This window comes from Humulus lupulus, chromosome 4, assembly GCF_963169125.1.
Source record: "Humulus lupulus chromosome 4, drHumLupu1.1, whole genome shotgun sequence".
Taxonomy (NCBI): domain Eukaryota; kingdom Viridiplantae; phylum Streptophyta; class Magnoliopsida; order Rosales; family Cannabaceae; genus Humulus; species Humulus lupulus.
Window position 1 is genome coordinate 15,288,745 of NC_084796.1, and position 19,628 is coordinate 15,308,372.

General features: G+C 37.8%; 3 protein-coding genes across 3 annotated transcripts; 2 read left to right on the top strand and 1 right to left on the bottom strand.

Annotated features, from left to right (window-relative positions):
- Positions 1-5,461: 5,461 nt before the first annotated feature.
- LOC133830032 (heavy metal-associated isoprenylated plant protein 7-like) lies at positions 5,462-7,933 on the bottom strand. The gene is made up of 5 exons (XM_062259924.1): positions 7,738-7,933; positions 7,339-7,615; positions 7,018-7,220; positions 6,780-6,867; positions 5,462-6,340 (listed from the first exon to the last, which is right to left on the bottom strand). Exons 1-5 carry the CDS (start codon positions 7,744-7,746, stop codon positions 5,844-5,846), a joined length of 1,074 nt encoding a protein of 357 aa, XP_062115908.1. The 5' UTR covers positions 7,747-7,933; the 3' UTR covers positions 5,462-5,843.
- Positions 7,934-10,759: 2,826 nt separating this feature from the next.
- On the top strand, positions 10,760-12,472 carry LOC133831927 (uncharacterized). Its single transcript, XM_062262329.1, has one exon. The coding sequence runs from the start codon at positions 10,760-10,762 to the stop codon at positions 12,470-12,472; it is 1,713 nt and encodes a 570-aa protein (XP_062118313.1).
- A 216-nt stretch (positions 12,473-12,688) lies between these two features.
- LOC133831928 (uncharacterized) lies at positions 12,689-13,051 on the top strand. Its single transcript, XM_062262330.1, has one exon. It carries the CDS (start codon positions 12,689-12,691, stop codon positions 13,049-13,051), a length of 363 nt encoding a protein of 120 aa, XP_062118314.1.
- Positions 13,052-19,628: the final 6,577 nt, after the last annotated feature.

Here is a 19,628-nt window from a genome sequence, read left to right on the forward strand (position 1 = left end):
ATTGTCTCCCGCAAATGAAAAGTTTATTAATTAATGTTTATTTAGGAGATCAGAGAGAACAAAACAAGGAGAATAATAATGTCAACTTTTGGGGAGAAAAATAAATGGTTTTTATCTCTATAAACTATTCAATACAGAACAAATAATATTTAAATTAAATATATATATGTTGAAGAAAATTTTGCATAAGAAGAAGGGTATAATTTGGTGAATCCCACAAGAACAATCATTTCCCAAACTATATATTTTCATTTCGTTTTGAGTATGGTTCAGATTCATATTATTGGTGTAGTTAGTAGCTTACTAGTTAGTGGTTACCCCATATAGGAAAAATAATAGAATCCAAGGATATATATGTGACAAAAAGTTACCAAGACCTAGGGAAACGATAATTTTATTAATACTATAATAAGAAGAGAAAAATATATGAGAGGAAAATGATATTGGTGTGGTCTTCCAAAAATGGCGTTTCCAAGATCATTTAGATGTAAAGTATTTCGCTTGCTTTTTGAGTAAATCTATAAATTGTGACCCATCAACAAGAAAAGAGGTAGTAAACTCGTGTAGAATACTGGTAACAGAAAGGTCAAATTTTCCGAGAAATCATTATTGGAAAACATAAAAATTGTATGTATATATTTTGTTGTTATATGTAACCATAAGTAAAAACCACGGCTTCTAAGCGTTGTAGTCCAAAACCAAATAAAGGCACAGAAAAACATATACTAGGGGCGTTTCTGGGGTATTATTCTTCTTCTTCTTCTTCTTATTCTTAAATGTTTTTCTTCTGAGTAATATTATCAAACACGTACCATACAATACAACAACCAACATGTTTTAAGGGTATAAAAGATAAAGAACACTTCTGGTAGAAAACCCTGAAAACCCTTTATGCTTTTATGAGCGTTTTGGCTTAAATTCAGTGTCAAAGGTTGAATAATGGTTATTCATTTATATTATTTATAGTTTTAACTTTTTCTACTCAGTTGTTTCTTGCAAATATTTTTTTAAATAAACTTTTTCTATAAATAATGCTGACTCAGTTTTTTATTTATTTATTTATTAATTTTTGTAGAGAAAACTCTGTTATAGACATGCTATATGACACCTTCTGTTTGGCTCACCCATTTTTCAATATTTGATTCTTTGTCCTTCAATGAAACATATCACATGCAAACAATATGATTTTGAGATAAAATGGTTAGCGAATGATTATTGATGACATGATGAATTTATAAAACTATATTTTTTTTATAGGGGAAATTTATAAAAATAAATTAAAATCTTCAAAGATAATAAAAATAACATAAGTATTTTTAATGGAAAAAAATCAAATAAGTTTAATGGACATTTTTTTACCATCTAAAAATACTGTTTTACCGAGTTGATTTTGTGGCTGAAATCATAACAAAATTATTTAATACGTATTTTTAATTTTAATAATTAAATAAACTCGATCCAAAAATTTATGTCTCATTCCTATAAAATTTCATAAATAAAATATTTCTATTGACTATTATCCTATTTAGATGAATAACCTTGTTTGTAGTTACGTTCTATATATATAATTATTCTAATCTTTTTCATATAAAAGAAATATTTTCACTATTAAAAAACAACGGTTTAACATCAGTTACACGCTTTTTCCAATTGAAAGTCAATTAAAAACCGAAGCTAATGCTGGCGATGCAATTGACCTAACTAACGATTTAGTTTGCGTCTGTTCAGAACCGACGCGAATGTGTTTAAAAATTGTGTTATGCAATATGTTTATGTCATTTTCCACCTGCAACAAAACAGAAACAGAAATGCGGAAATACCTATATACATATCAAAAGTAAATATTTATATGAAACTATATATACAATGATCGAGATTTATGATTCAAAACATAATATGAAATGGTCGAGAGGGAGAATAATGACTAAATTAATTTCTAATCAACATCAACTAACTTCACTGTTGTTTAAAGACAAAAAATAAGTTATCTAGTAAATTAATCTAAGTCAATGACAAAAAAATAAATTAACTAGTAAACTAATCTAAGTCAAGATCGACATATGCAGGAGAGACACATACTAGCTAGCACTAGTTCTCATCAAACACTGAGATGAGGTAGAATTGACTCTGACCATTCATCTCGTACTTCGTTGACTTCTTCAAGCGGATACACCATTGTGCTTTGGAACTACAAATGAATTCAAAAAATTAGTTAGACTTGAATTATATATGATTTTACAAACAAAAAAAAAAGTTAAATTAAACTATATAATAAGTAATAAATTAAACAATACTTATGTGACGACTCAAGTAAAATTGACTGTCCTCTTCTCGTAGGATGTCCTCTTTGTAACTCATATCAACGCACGCACCTACAATTGAACAACAAAAATAAATTATCAGCATGTTTATAGTAATATGTAAAATGAATATAAATTAACAAACAAATCAAAGTATAACATACTCAATTGTCGATCCACAACCCTTCATCGTCGATTCGGGAACAAGTGTTATCGTCCTCAATGGTCGAATCTATAAATGGTGGAGTGATTTCAAAAGTTTCACCATCAAGATGAAGATCATCGCCACTAGAATTATTCATTTCATAATCTCTTGGTGGGGTTTTTGGGACAACTGACCATCGAACATCTAGTGGATCACTCATATAACTTGAGTAGCTTGTGATGCCATTATAAACATATCAGACTTGTGCCCTAATTGATTTAAGTCAACTAGTTTGAAACCTAATTGGTCATCCTTAACCTCGTTATCACCATTTACCCAATCACAAAGAAAGAGAATGATTCACAAATTGACATAATCTACTTAGTACTTACCATAGAATGTCATATCACATTCGACGGGATTTTTATCTTTCGATCTAGAAATTTGGAAAGTCCTAGAAAAACCATGACCCTACTATTTTGTTTTTTTCTACTTAAATTGTGCAGCATTTCCCCTATTTCTACAACATTTTCCAATTTCAAAAAGTGCATTTACACATAATATAACACACAAATATCAAACAATCAATCAACATGCATAATTCTAACCTTATATCACCATAGCACACATTCCTAAAACCTTTCTTCACTAACTTTTCATCATAAATTCTACTAAATTTAATATAATTATATCTTTCAATATATATATATGTATTATTAAAGTTTCAGTGAACTACCTCGTCCAAAATAAATGCTTAGATACTCTCAAATAGGATACCACCAAATCCAATCAACCGTAAAAAAAAAAAAAAAAGAGCCAAATCTAACCACAATTAACAATTAAAACTAATTATTAATTATAATACAAAATTATATTAAATTATTGAAATAATTATAACAAAAACTTTCAATTAAACTTTTAATTAATTTAACCTAATTAAAAATATTATTAATTTAAATTAAAACTTAAACTAAACTATATTTTATCTTCTTTATAATCCCTATACAATAAAATTTATAATCATAATTCTACAATCCTAATCCTAATTCTATTATCAATTTACTAACACTAAATGAACATATAATTATAAATCTATATATTTATTTGTATATATTAATGAAAAACAGCAATGAAATTACCTTGGGAGGTCTCAGATTTGGCACGGGGCAGCAGAGACCTGTGGGGGAGAGCGGAGCCACGGGGGAGGGGCTCTCAGAGGGCGGAGTCGCAAGTGCGGAACCTCTGAAATGGGAGGGGCAACCGTTACCTGTGGGGGGAGGGTGGGGGGGAGCCTTGGGAATGAGAGGCTCTTAGGGTTGACAGAGGGGCGGAGTTCGAAGGTTTGGAGGGGCTCCTGTGGCTTAGGAGGACTCGAGAGGGCTTGGGTTCGCAGTCGTTTGTGCACCTCTGCAATTTTTCGTTTCAGGAGATTGGGAGGGAATGAGGGAGACGATCCCAAATGTTGACCTATATCGATGTTAGCGCGATTCTAAACCGATGTCGTATTGTTCAATAACGTCAGTTTATCACCGACACTAACTTCACTTATAATGCAACATTGTGTTCCATTGGATTGCAAGCATCGATTTTGAACCAACGCATTTGATCCTCATACACCATTGTCGGGGTAGCAACCGATGCCGTTGCTTAACGGTGGAGTTGGTTTTGAATCGTTACTATTAAACTGAGATTATTAATGACATAAGTTCACAGTGTAAACCAACGCTAACAAGCCATGCCATAAGACCTTTTTGGCATAGTGTCAAAAGAAGAATTTTATATGGTGAAGAAAGAGAGAATCACTCTAAAAGTTTTCTTGCAATATTTTCTTCTGAATCATTATGAGTAGTTCCTAAAATAAAATGAAATGCAATATAAATTTTTGTACAAATATATTTAATTTTTTTATTAATTACTCAAGGTACGATTTATCAAATCCTAGGTCCTCATAATTGTACTATTTTTGTTTTTTGTTTTCATACGAATTACTTTGGTCAATGCATCTATCAAAACCAATTAAGTGCTAAAACTCATAAACTTTTCTGGTCTTTTTTTTCGTTCATTTTCAATCGCTTTATAAGCACACCCATGACCCAACCAACTTTTTGAATAGTGTGACAGACGACCTTCACCAAATACTATATCTCTATATATTTGGCAAAATAATTTCAATAAATTTTCTCAAACAAACCATTATCGAATTCACTTACTCCATACCAAAAGGCAACTTTACAAAAAAATATATATATTTGTAAAGTCACATTAAAAAAAAATTAAAATTATCGGTAATTTTTTTTATCAGTAATAATATTGTTAGTGTATAAAGAATTAATTGATTTAGTATTTAAGTGCAATTATTAATTGAAATTTAATATTATTATCGTAAAAAATATTGATGTGATATTTTTACGAAAAAAGTTAATATGTTAATGTCATCAATTTACTTGTATTATTACCGAAATATATTGAAGAAAAAACTATTTCACCTACTACTCTTATCATTATAAACTTATTTACTACTGATTCTTTTTTATTACTATTAATAAATTCACACTTTTTAGTACATTTAGATATGAATTAAATTCACACTTTTTAGTACATTTAGATACGAATTAAATTCACACTTTTTAGTAAATTTAGATACGAATAAATAGTATTTTTACTTCTGAATTTCTACCAGATTATGCATTTTAAAATATATTAGAATAAAAAGTAATTAGAAAAAAAATTTAAAAAGAAATAAAGAAAAAAAATATTCATTTGTAATAATTAATTTTTAATTTTTTTTTTAACTTAAATGTATTTAAAAAGAATTTTGTATAATTTTAGTCTTTTATTGAAAATTTTTATAATTAGAAGGGACATAATTTATTAGTTGTTTTCAAAGGAAATTTTAACCGAACAAAATCAAAAGTTTAACTAGAGTAGAAAATGTCATTTATTCTTTAGATATTAAGAGTAGACAATATTAGGATCTACATTATTTCTTATAATTTTATAAGTAACCAACCAGCGATTAAAGAAAGATACATATAAAATAGAAGATGGTGAATATTTACATGTCATTATTTTATTTGTGATGATTACCATTTTTTTTATAATTATTTTTCATATTTATATGGAACAACTAAAAAAGAAAAATACAAAGCATAAGCAGCCTCAAAATTCTACAGTGCATATGTAGATCATACATAGGGCCCCAGGAAAAAAAAACAAAGAAAACCTACACAGAACAGGGCAACAAGTAGAAGAACAGGATAGACAGAGCAGCCAAAATCATCACCACCCCTCATTTTCTGGACAATTTTTCCCGTCCCCCAAACCAAAACCCTATTTCACATTTCTCTTTTTCTTTTCTTTTCTTTTCTCTTTCACTTCAGTCCTTTTCTTTCTCTTTTTTACATGACAGAACAGGCATTAGGGTTTTCATCACTGAAAATCTGGGGAGGGTAGGCATTGTAGGCATTAGGATTATAGGTATTGGCAGTAACAGTAGTATTGTAGGCATACATCTCCATCCCATACCTTGGTTGTGGATAGTAATAACTAAACTCATTCTTCTTAAGCTCAACAACACTGTTCTCCTCAACAACAACAGCTCCTTTATCACCACCACCACCTTCATTTTCACCTTCTTTCTTTTCCTTTTTGTCTTCTTTTCCAGCCTCGGCAGGTGCAGGTGCAGCAGCCTCATCACCACCTTTTTTGTCTTTGTCACCACCACCTTCTTCTGCTTTTTTCTCTTCTTTACTTTCTTTCTTATCCGGGTCTTGTTTCACTATCACTGCATGTTTTCCTGTTCTCTTGTGCACGTATTCCACCAACTTGGATGGATCCAATGCTCCCTTCACTGTTACTTGTGAGCTTTTTAGATCTGGTTCGGCTGATTCCACTCCTGTAATCGTAATAATAATAATAATAATCAGTATTTTTAAATCCATAAAAAATAATATTGGATCTACACACTAGAATATTGGTGGTGGTGGTGGTGTGTTTATGGATTTTGAGAGGTGAGATTTGACTTTATTTGGACTGAATTGAATGGAATCTCAATATTTTATTGATGAAAAAGAATGTATTGATTTTGAGAGAATAAACTCTATTTTTTTAAAGAGATTCGTGATGAAAGCGCGAAAACTCTTATTGTTTATTAATTTATATCACCTACTTATTTTACAGAGAAAGACCCGTTGTCAATGGATTATATATAGATTCCTTTTACAGAAACTGAACTTAGAAAAGAGAAGAGAAAAGAAAAGAAAAGAAATATATGAAAGCTTGAATTGCATGAACTGAAAATGTAAAAAAGAAAATCAAAGAAATCTTTATCAGACCTTTCATTCTCAGTATGCGCTTTTTGATTTCTTGTGCACAAGCTTCGCAATGCATGTAAACCTTTAGGACCACTGTGACAATTGGAACCTGAAACATAAACCAAAAATTACTAAAATAAATGAATATGAAAAATCAAACATACCCTATTAAAGAAAAAAGAAAATCCCAGAAGAAATTTTCTTGAAAGATAGAAACAGAGAGAGAGAGAATTATAAGAAAAATATTGAAAAAAAAAACCTCTTCTTTCTTTTCCTCTGGTTTAGGCTTCTCTTTCTCTTCAGCCTTTTTCTCCTCTGATGGTGGTTTTGGAATTGGAGAGAGAAGCTCAACCTGTCTATGACTCTTCCTCTGAACTCTCTCCAAAACCTTAAGTGGGTCAGCTTTCTCTCCTTTAACAATCACCTTGTGAGTTTTACAATCCGTGGTCACATCTTCAACCCCTAAAATCACCATTTTTATAATTATTTTTAGAAATATACCAAATCAAATCTCTCCACCACTAAATAACAAAACTTCAAAAAGTAAGAAACTTTTTTTTTTATTCAAACGGTCACAAACCTTCAAACCCTTTAAGACAGCGGCGGACCTTTCTGGCACAACCTTCACAATGCATATAAACCTTGAGAACAATCTCTTGTGGTGGCGGAGGAGCCGCCGGAGCTTGGTCTTTGGCTTCCTCTGTTTTCTTCTCTTCCTTCTTCTCCTCAGCAGGAGCCGGAGCCGGGGCCGGAGCTGGTTTCTCCTCTTTCTTCTCTTCTTTCTTCTCCTCCGCCGGCTTTTTTGCCTCTTCTGGCTTTTTCTCTTCCATTTTCTTCTCCTCCGGTTTCTTTTCCTCCTAAACAAACACAAACCCAGATGTCAGAATCATCCCAAAAACACAAAACAACAGCCATTAAAATATATATAAAAAAAACAAACACAACATAGAGTGTAACGCTTTGGGAGTGAGTGTAGTACCTCTCCCATTATCACTCTTCGAGCTAAGCTGAAGTGGGTTCAAGTTCAAAGCAAAGAGACGAGTTTTTATGGGTGGAATGCTCGGAAGGATAAGCTCTCTCTCTCTCTCTCTCTCTCTCTCTCTCTCTCACTCAACTTGTAAATAAAGCTCTTTTCTTTCGTTTTTAGTTTTTTGTTTGGGCGTTGTTATTTGTAGTAGTAGCACTATTCAGGTTGATGGGTTTTTTTTTTTTTTTTTGAGTCCCTATGGCACACAATAAGGCTGTGAGGACAATATATTAGATCTTAAGCCACTGGTTTGGGTCTATCAGAGTTACCATCATCATCACCATCATAACCACCACCATCATCATCATCATCATATCAAAAAATGGCATGACGTGGCTTTTTATAAGCAGGCACGTGCGATGGGAAGAGGACTGTGCTCGAGACAAATAGTTGGCTTTTATTTTTTTCTCTTTAGGAGAATTTACTAGAACTTATTCTGGTGTGTCTCTCCTTGGCTCTGTATCCTAGTCATGCATTCTCTGCCGTTGATCTCTTTTGATGAAATGTTGGTAAACAATAAAGACTGTACATCCAAAATATTGTCCATAGAATTAAGGTTGTTTTATATGAGTGGCGACTGACCAACTCATTAATATTTTTTATAAGAAAAAATTTAATTAAAACACAAAATATAAATGTTACATATAAAATAAAATAAAATAAAAATATAGTTGCTCTTTGTTTGGAAATCAGATTTTACTTGGGGAACTTTTTTGTAAGAACAAATATTAGAAAAAAATTATTTTTTATAAATTTTATACTAGATTATTTTTTTTAACTCTCAAATTTTCTTATAAATATAATATCTTTTTCCTCCCTAAAATTAAAATTATAAATAGATATCATATCATTATATTAGATTACAAAAAATAAAAATTAAATTAATTATTTGTAAATAATAAATAAATAGAAATAATTATACAAATTAGAGTTTTTCTAATATATTTTTTTTTTCAGTTTCAATCTAGTTATTATAATCCAAACTTACTTTTATTTCGTGTCTAATTTATATTTCATTTGAACTCCATAATTAATTATACTATATTGTATTTTTTTTATTAAGTACTGATTAAAATGAATAATATTATTATGCAATAAAAAGCTTATAGATAATACTACACAGTAAAATGGGTCTTACTTTCAAGTTTATATGTGGATTATGATAAAGGATAAAACTTGTGGCTTTAAACGTTTTTATTTATTAATTCCAAAACATGGTTCCGTTGAATTTTCTTATATTTCAGATCCAGGAAAGGAATATATATATATATAAATATAATATCTTTAAATATTATTTATGAGTAGTAACAGTTTCGTTTATGTATTAGAAAAAAGAAAAAAAAAACAAAAATTGTACAGATTGAGTCAAATATGAGAGTTATGAAGATTGAAGATATGGAAGAATCCAGCAATGATACAATTTTTCTCTATCAAAGAAGATATTGGTCATTAATTTCCCTCTTTATTATTTTAGCTGTGTGCCTTGCTATGTTAGGAAATATTTTAAATGAGAAAATTAATTCTCTCCTCTATAGAATATAACTGCATAGAACTATTATTTATAAATAGGTTGAATTTTTATAAGAGAAATAAATATATACATATATATAAGTTTGAAATTGAATAGAGGGCACATTTTTCTTAATTTTTAATGACAAACAAGCAAGGCCCGCATGATTAGATCATAAAAATTGGACCCACAAATATTGATATATATATATATAAAAAGATTACAAGTATTTACATGTTTTTCCTCATCAAATCAATCAAATTTAAAGTTTTTACAGTTTCCATGTGATTCAGTACAATACATATAAAATTCTCTGATGAATTAATCATTATAGGGTATCAAATTCACATGCTCTTTAATATTTAATTATTTACAAAAAAATTTGATTATTTTAAAAATAACATTCGTCTTAATATTAGATAATGTGTTTAAAATTGTGATAAGGTATTTAAAATTTTCGATCAATTATCAATGCTTGAATAAAATTTTTGAGGTGTTAAATATTATTTTGTAAAATATTATCAAAACTAAATTATAATACAAAAGAATTTTAAAAAATATACCATATGGCGAAGCACCCTTTTCACAATTTTCCATAGTTAGCCCAAAATAATATTTCCTTTTAATTAATATTACTAAGTGGGCCTAATCTTTCATCTTAATATTATTTTTAATTTACTTAGAAAAAATAAATTGTACCTTCACCACATACAATAATTTGTAATTGTTGGCAATTCAAATCAAATTTTAAGTTGACTACTCTGAAAATCATAGAGCATGTTTGGTATTATTTTATGTTTTTTATTTTTAAAATTGTGTTCTCAGAAATGAGAACAAAAAACTGTTTTTATGGTTTTTAAAAAACAAGAGGAGTTTGGTTAATGTTTTCTAAAAATAATATTTTAGTTTTTTTTTTAAATCTTAAATAAAAAATTAACAAATATATTTACTGTTGGGCCCAAAATGTTCGGCCCGAAAACACTTGCCTCACTTATCAAATATTCAAAACGGAGCGTTTAGACAGAGGGATGTTCCAAAGCCAGAAGCTGTAGGTCAGAGGCAATCCGCGCCTCTGACCTCTGAGCGAGACATCTTAAAAGTCGGTATTTTTGGAGGGAAATTTAGTTCCTCTCCTTCCTCATTTTCAGGATCCACTTGAACCAACTAACTGTTTTGTATATTTCATCCTATAAATATGATATTTGGAGGAGGAAAAAGGGATCGAACTTTGAACTGACTTAGGCATCGGAGTGTCTTTCTTGCAGGAAATCCCGACGAGTCAAAGGCAGATTTCATCACCGGAGAAGAAGCAAGTCATCAAACATCGTCGGGTCTTTACCTCCACAAATAGAAAGACAAATTGTTGCCCCAACAATTGGCGCCGTCTGTGGGAAGCGATAAACATTTCGGCCTTAGCCACGTCGTCGAACCAAGAAATCAAGATCCACTGCAAACTCAGAAGTCATGCCACCCAAAGGCAACGGAGTTTCGGGCCCGGTTGTACAAAACGTCCCTCCGGCGGACATGAGCGACCAGATCGAGAGAATGTGTCGTCTACTGGAAGCAAGCCAGCAGCGGTCCGACGAGGCAATCAAGACATTAACCGAAGCCCAAGCCAGGCTCGAAGCAGAGATTGCTGAGCTCCGCAGGTCTACTGACACAACTCGCAACACCCAAGCCCACGAGAATCTTGATTCCGACAGATCTGACGTTCTAGTCGACCGTGTCAGTTCCCCACCTCACAACATGAACCCAGGTAACGGGCAATCCCAAGCCATCCCCCCATCCTCTGGGACCGACGGGCGACAAGCCCCAACCTCTGGCGCGCATGGGCGGGCCGAAGCAGAACCCACTGGACCCGCTCAGCCAACAACCGACGTCCGGCCTCAACGCACCATACCTCAAGTCGCACACGATTCTCCCTCAGAAGGTTATGTTCCCTCGATCTGTTTCTTGGACAGTTGGAAACAAGACAAGATGAGGGAAATGATGCAGAAGTTCTCAGATGGGCGATCCGCCTACGCCACCGAACATTTGGATCTTGTATCAAGAACCACTGAAAAATCGCCTTTCTCGGAATGGATTCTGAATGAGCCAAAACCTCGGGACTTCGTCATCCCTTCCCTGCCTGCATTCAACGGAAAGGGAGACCCATTAAACCACCTATTTCAATTTCAACAGAAGATGGCGTTAGAAGCTAATAACGAAGCCATACAATGCAAAGTCTTTTCCACAACTTTCTCCGGGCCAGCTCTACTATGGTTCCGACAATTAAAGGCCGGATCACTCAACAGCTTTAGTGATCTCCGACGATCCTTCTTACAGCAATACAGCGCGAACCGAGAGGCTCCCAGAACAATGGCCGATCTCTATCGAATTGAACAAGGGGAGAATGAATATCCAAAGGCATACTTACAGCGTTTCATTGACCTCGTGCACCAAATCCACGACGTCGACCCACTCACTGCAGCAAATCTCTTCGTCAAAAGCTTGCAGGTGGGGTCACTCTTGCATGAGAATCTCACTATGACACCACCATATGACATGGCAGACGTGCAGACCCGAGCCGAAGGCGTCTTCAGGGTATTAGAATTTCGAGAGCGCACACAGAAGAAGACTGCACTCATCTCTGCTCCCCCAGCGAATAATCCTCCATCACTTGTCCGGGATGACAAGAGGAAGCGGAACCAAACAGATCATACGAAGGAAGGCAAAAGGCCTAGACAAGATCGTCAGCCATCGCGGTACCCATCCTTCGAATACACCGTCCCGCAAGAAGTCATTTATGAAGAGAATAAAGATAGGCCTATCTGGCGAGAGCCCTACAAAATTAACACTCCATCTGACAGAAGGGATAAAAGCAAATACTGTCTCTTCCACAAAGATCACGGTCATACGATCGCTGAATGCCACAATCTGAACAATCAGATCCAAGCCCTCATGAGGAGTGGGCGGCTTACCCAATACATCAAGGAGACAGACAGACCAGGCGCCTCGCGGCAGAACACAGCTTCTGCCCCCACTCCGCAGGCGTCAGACCCCGTACACACAGCCTCTGACAGCACCCTGGAGCCTCTTAAACAAGTCCCTATGATCCACGGGATCGTAGAATCCACCGATAATCAAGACCATGCAATTAAAATCCATAAAAGGATGGAAGAACGAGTGAAGCGGTAGAAAGCGTTAGGCCACGTGGTCAATCTCGTCACTTCAGAAGAAAGAAGCTATACAGCCTCTGTCATCACCTTCACTAACGAAGACCTGAAGGGCGTCCACCTGCCTCATGACGATCCACTCGTCATTTCCTTACAAGTTGACCACTGCCAGCTGGGCAGAGTTCTGATCGATGGGGGCAGTGGGGTCGACATCCTCTTCTGGGAAGCCTTCCAGAAAATGGGACTGGAGGAGAATCAGATCCGACCCTCCACCATGCCCGTTTTGGGTTTCAATAGCCAGAGAGTCTATCCCAAGGGCGTCGTTCGGTTAACTGTGGTAGCTGCAGAACGCACCTTGCCAGTAGACTTCCTTATTATAGACTCCGCCACGAGCTACAACGCCATCATGGGGAGGGGTTGGATCCACCGAATGCGGGGGGTAGTCTCCACTCTACATCAGGTGATGCGGTGCCAATCGCTCAATGGCCGTTACACCGTCGATATCAAAGGCTGCCAGAAGCAGGCCAAAAAGTGCTTCCTTACCTTAAAAGAAATAAGTAGCTCTGCCTCCGCCTCCCATGAGGACTCTCCTGACAAATAGCAATTACAGCAGTACCTACCCGCGTGCCTAAAAGGAATCAATCTAGCAGAAGACCAAGAAAAACCCCAAGTTACGCTAGATACCTTAGAACAAGTGGTTCTGGATGACGCCGACCCTTCAAAAACAGTCCTGGTCAGTACAAAGCTCTCACAAGATGAGAGGCACACCCTCGTACGATTTCTCCAAACCAGAATGAGAACTTTTGCCTGGACGCCACACGACATACCCGGAATAGACCCTTCTGTTATGAGCCACAGCTTGAATATCTCCACCTACTTCCCACCCGTCAAGCAGAAGCAGAGGAGATTCGCTCCAGAGGTCAATCGAGTCATACAAGAGGAAGTCCAGCGGCTCCTGAGCACGGGGGCAATCGAAGAATGTTTATACCCCAGTTGGCTTGCCAACCCCGTCGTGGTCCCAAAGAAGAATGGGAAAAAGAGAGTATGCATAGACTACACAAATCTAAACAAAGCCTGTCCCAAAGATAGCTACCCTCTACCAAAGATCGATCAGATGATAGACGCCACGGCAGGATATGAAAGAATGAGCTTCCTCAACGCCTACTCTGGCTACAATCAGATTCCCATGAAATCAGAGGATAGGATTCATACAGCATTCGTAACAGAAGATGGTTTATACTGCTACAAAGTTATGCCCTTCGGTCTAAAGAATGCAGGTGCGACATATCAGAGGTTGATGCACAAGCTATTTTCCTCATTACTCGGGAGAAATATGGAGGTTTATATTGACGATATGGTCATCAAGTCCAAACAAAGCTCTTCACATATAGACGACTTGACGGAATGTTTCGACGTCCTTGATGCTTATAAAATGAAGTTAAGCCCCACAAAATGTGTCTTCGGGGTATCCTCCGGACAGTTCTTGGGATACATCGTCAGTCAGAGGGGCATCGAGGCGAACCCAACTCAGATTGCGTCCCTCTCAGAAATTAAGGAACCCCGAACCATCCGAGACATACAGGCTCTAGCCGGCAAGATAGTAGCATTAAGTCGATTCATATCACGAATGTCAGACCGCTGCCAACCCTTCTTGCAGTGCATAAAGAAGTCCACCAACACCACCTGGGGACCAGAACAGCAAAAAGCATTGGGCGAGTTGAAGACTTATTTGAGCTCTCCTCCTATATTAAGCTCACCTATTGCTAATGAAGATTTATTCTTATATTTGTCTGTCTCACAATTCGCTGTAAGTTCCGTTCTTTTTCGAGAAGAAGCCAATCGTCAGAGGCCAGTGTTCTACTGCAGCAAGATGTTGTTAGATGCTGAAACCCGATACAGTATGATGGAAAAATTGGCACTCGCACTCCTCACGGCCAAAAAGAAGTTACGACAATACTTTGAAAGCCGCACAATCATCGTATATACGGACTATCCATTAAAGCAGGTACTGAGTAAGCCCGACCTTTCTGGAAGATTATCTAAATGGGCCATTGAGCTTGGGACATACGATATTCAGTTTTTGCCGCAAAAAGCTAAAAAGGGGCAGGTACTCGCTGACTTCCTGGTTGAAATTCAGTCGTTCACTCCTGACGCCCTGCCAGAACTACTAGAATCAGAAGATCAATGGTTGTGGACAATGCACACCGACAGAGCATCCAATTCCCAAGGGGCTGGTATTGGCGTCGTATTAGAAGCTCCCTCGGGCCTCAAAATCGAAGAAGCCATTCGTTTAGAGCAGCCCACGACGAATAATGAAGCAGAATATGAGGCACTAATCTATGGTTTGGAACTCGCACGTGAAATGGGAATCCAGCGTCTAAACGTCAGAGGCGACTCGCAGCTTATGATAGAGCAAGTGGCTGGGAATTTCAATACCAAAGTACCCCATCTGGCTAGCCTCCTACAGAAGGCAACCGTTTTACGTTCGCATTTTCGCCAGTTCGACCTCACACAAGTACCTCGGGAGCAAAATCAGAAGGCCGATGCCCTTGCCAAATTAGCTTCTGCGGGAGCGTGCACACGCCAATCCTCCATATCTTTAAGCCGATCAAGCAAAGATATGGAAGTCTGTTCCACCTCATCCGAACCTGAATGCTAGATAGATTCGATCATCAAGTACTTGACCACCTCCGAGCTCCCACCTAATCCGAAAGATGCAAAACTTCTGCGCCTTCGGGCACAACGCTATTCCATGATCCATGGCACGTTGTACCGAAAATCCTTCAATGGCCCATATCTGCGATGTTTGCGCCCATCAGAAGCTAAAAAATTGTTAGAAGAAATACATGAGGGGCATGCGGAAATCACACAGGGGGACGAAGCTTGGCACACAAAGCGCTTACAGCAGGATATTACTGGCCGTACATGATGACAGAGGCACGAGATTATGCTAAGAAATGTGACAAATGCCAACGATTTGCACCCACCATCCATCAACCTGCTCAAACCCTACACTCCATTGTTGCACCTTGGCCTTTTGCAAAATGGGGAATGGATGTAGTAGGTGAACTTCCTAAGGCCGTTGGTGGAAAACGATATGCTCTTGTAGCCACTGATTACTTCACAAAATGGGTTGTGGCAGAGGCGTACGTCACGGTCAGCAAAATAGACACTATGTCCTTCATCTGGAAGCATATTATATGTCAATTTGGAATACCCTGGGAGATAGTCGTCGACAACGGCACTCCGTTCCAAAATGCAAAGGTACAAGAACTATGCGACACGTACAAGATCAAGCTAAGCTTCGCCTCTGTTACTTACCCACAGGGTAATGGTCAAGCAGAGGCTTCCAACAAAGTCATCTTTGCCAACATTAAGAAGAATTTGGAAGACAAAAAAGGGGCATGGGTAGAAGAATTACCAAAAGTGTTATAGGCTTATAGAACAACAAAAAGATCCTCCACGGGGGAGTCTCCCTACGCCATGGTTTATGGAACAGAAGCTATCATCCCAACAGAAGTCGGTCTGCCTACACTTCGGACAGAGATTGCATCTGATCCAACAACGAACACCATTCAATTACTGCACAACCTAGACCTTCTAGAAGAAACACGTACAATGGCCCAAATGAGACTGGAAAATTATTAGAAGGTAGCAGAACGCTACTACAACAAAAGGGTCCAATTACGCACATTTCAAGAAGGAGATTGGGTTCTGCGTAAGGTCACTGGCAACAAAAAGAAGCTAGAGCCTAACTGGGAAGGGCCTTTCCAAATCATCAAAGTATTAGGCAGAGGGTCTTACACTCTAAAGAATGTACGTAGTGGGAAAATCGTACCCCGTACTTGGAATTCAATGTCTTTAAAGCAATACTATTGCTAATAGCTGTACTGTGCAATTCAAAAGTAATACAACAACTTTCCATTTTTTCACATGCTTTTAAATTTCTCTTATGTATTTAATTCCTTGACGTTATTTTCAGCCACATTACACTAAGTCCGACACGTGGTAATTCACTTTTTTCTCAAGGGGGTTCCTCAATTATATCCTCACCTAACTTTGTAACGTTAATCACGTGTACTCAAAAACCACCTACCACAATGGCTATAAATAAACAATCATCTAATGCATCAAATCGCCACCACACACACCGCATGACTTACATCTCAAAACACATGCCTACGCTTCAATAAACAAAAAGCGATGATAAAAAATAGCAAGGTTCGCACCCTGCACGTTGGAACCAGACTGAATCTCAACAGTTCATGGCAACAAGGCCACTACACACAGCATATGTACAAGATCCTACCGCTTCTGTGTGCACGCTTCACTGGATTTTGTACCGCATTCTAATTTGACTTGACTAAGCTCACAGGGAACTACGGCCAGCCATTTTGCAGTCTAATCTGCCCTGACTATGCTGATTTGGCCGACCAACGGAGGTGCACTGCAAACCCTACCCTCTTACTCGCATAAGAGGAGCGCCTCCAGCCGTCTAATCTGCCCTGACTATCACAGCAGAACCACCTGCTGTCATGATTTGGATTCCTCTTCAATGTACACCAACTGGTTTGGCAATCCAAGGCCGGGAGGAACTTGTCCCGCAGTCGCACCCATATCCTGCACAATAAGTGCCTCTGACAGGATGCACGGAAGCCTAAGCTCCCCCCACCACACTACACGGTATGAGTGCACTGGAAAGATACCCGCCCCACAATCTTGACCTTTTTGCATCTGCTTCGGTGCCCTGCTCTACGCTATGACCTCCGCACTCGGTCCGGGTCATGTCAACCCCTTTGATCTAATGGGAAAGTTTCCATCCCCAGGGGCATGACCAGACCCGAACAAGACCACTACAACTACTACACATACATAAGGAGGTGCACCACCCAGCAATATTGCTCACATCGCGGGAGTAAGACACAGCTATCACAGCAACTTAAATTAGCAGATGCTAAGTGCGGGGACACACACACATTTACTCAATTCCTCTCTCAATATTTGTACAATAACTTCAATTGGCAAATGCAAAGCGTGGAATCAAAAGTCGATATTTATAAGTTATTTATAAGAAATAGCAATAAATCAGAAGTTGTTATTTATAAGTTATATTACATTAATGGCAATATCCACCCCTCACTTCATAATTGCTCTATTCTCTTGTCCATAATTAATCCCATTCGATACGACGTATGTACTCTGCCATCGCACTCTCTAGCATCGGATAGCCTAACCCGTAGCGTTCACAAGATATATAGTACGGGATGCCACTTCTGATAAGCTCTTCCAGAGCCCACGTTGAGTAAAGCCACTGTGGGTTGTCAAAGATTCTCCTTAAAAAGGGAACCCTCGTCCACTCACAGTGCTCACCTGCAACGACAATGTTGTCAGCCCCAACCCATCACCAAAATACAAAGATGGATCAATCATACAACACTTAACTGGGCATCCTCTCCCACCATCTGTATAATCTTTCGTTGTACTTCGCACGCAAAGGCCTAAAGGATCTATGAAGCTCCTGATCCAAGTACATCATACGACATACGCCTGTCAACACGCATTCAAGTAAGCCCTAAACGACAACAAACCCATACAGTACACACACCAAGGCCACTAACAGGAAACAAAGTTCTACTTGTATTAACAATGTGTTCTATTACAATCACTTACAAACTAACGGCCTGGAGAGCCCAAAGAATTTATTTACAGAAGTTAATGACAAAAGTTAACAAAACAAAAGTGAGTCGATTATTCTACGGCACCTCTTTCACCCTCTGACTTTTCCTCAGCCGCAGAGGCAGAACCTGATGCTTTTTTATCAGATACCACGTTGGCAACACTATCTTCAGCAGCTTCCCTGTTGGCATTATACATCGATCCCAGCGTATCGCCCCTCAGCTTCAATTTCTCCAGATGACACGGCGGATAAGAAATCTGCAAATCCCCAAGCTCATTCAAATACTTGTCGACGTCATACTCTCCTATCTTTACATCAACGTTCTTACAATACATCTCCAGTTTCGCCCATTTCTCCTCTGGGGTCTGCTTCTTATTCCGTAATGCCAAATCCAGATACTTGGCAGTGTCCACCTCTGCCACTCTCGCAAGCTTGCGTTCGGTGATCTCTCGATCTCGAATATGCTGCCTAGTGGCTTCAACAGCTGCCTCTGCTGCCCTCTGCAAAAACAAAAAACATCACGGAATCAACACACGTGTTTCATGGGCCCATTAATTTTCTAATGCATCAATAACAAAAGATGAGACACGAACCTCTTCTGCTTCCTTCAACTTCTTCCCAAACAGAAGTTCAGTTTCTAACTTCTGCTTCTTGGCCTCTGCTGCGCTAGCCTCAAGACTGTTCGCCCTTTGCTCCAGCTCTTTTTTCTCTTTCTCTAAGGTCTCCTTATCAAACTACAACGACACAATATCTTCTTCAAGGTCGCTCATCATACTACTAAGCTTCTCCATGCGGGCTTCATGCTGAACGCAGAATTGGCTTTTTTCCATCCACTTATTGGTCATATCCACCAAGTCAGCTTTCAGTTTGTCTCGCTCTACTTCAAGCCCGACAGTGCTTACCAGCTTCTCCTCCGTGGCGGCCACCCTCTTTTTCGCCTCTGCCAACTCTGTCTCTAGCCCTTGATGGCCTCCACTAGCACATCTCGATTCGCCTCAGCCATCTTTCTCCCTGACCGCTCCTCTTCTAATTTCGCCATCTGCTCTGCCAATTTGGCTCCATTCTGCATAGCCGCCGCATACTCTCGCCTAGCAGCCGAAGCACACACATAGCTCTGTGACAAATCAATTATGCCCATTACAAATAACATTACCCACATATAACAAAATGCGAAAAGAGCCTAATTTTTTAATTAACTAACCATCCAGATATGGTCTGATACTTGTTGCAACAAATCGCCTTGTCCACCTAAAGATCCAATAGCTTCTGTAGGTAGATGGGGCCTGCTTATGCGTAGCATTTCTTCCATGACTTCGTTAGATGCAGAGGGGCCATATTCTGACATTACTCCTGTTCTGTCACTTGCTTCTCCCCCTACAGATGCAGCCGAAGAAGCAACGGGGGCAACTGGCTTCTCACCTTCTGCTAACGTCGATACCGTAATGCTATCAGACGCTAACGCAACTGTCCCCGCGACAGAAGAATGTGTCTTCAAAGGACG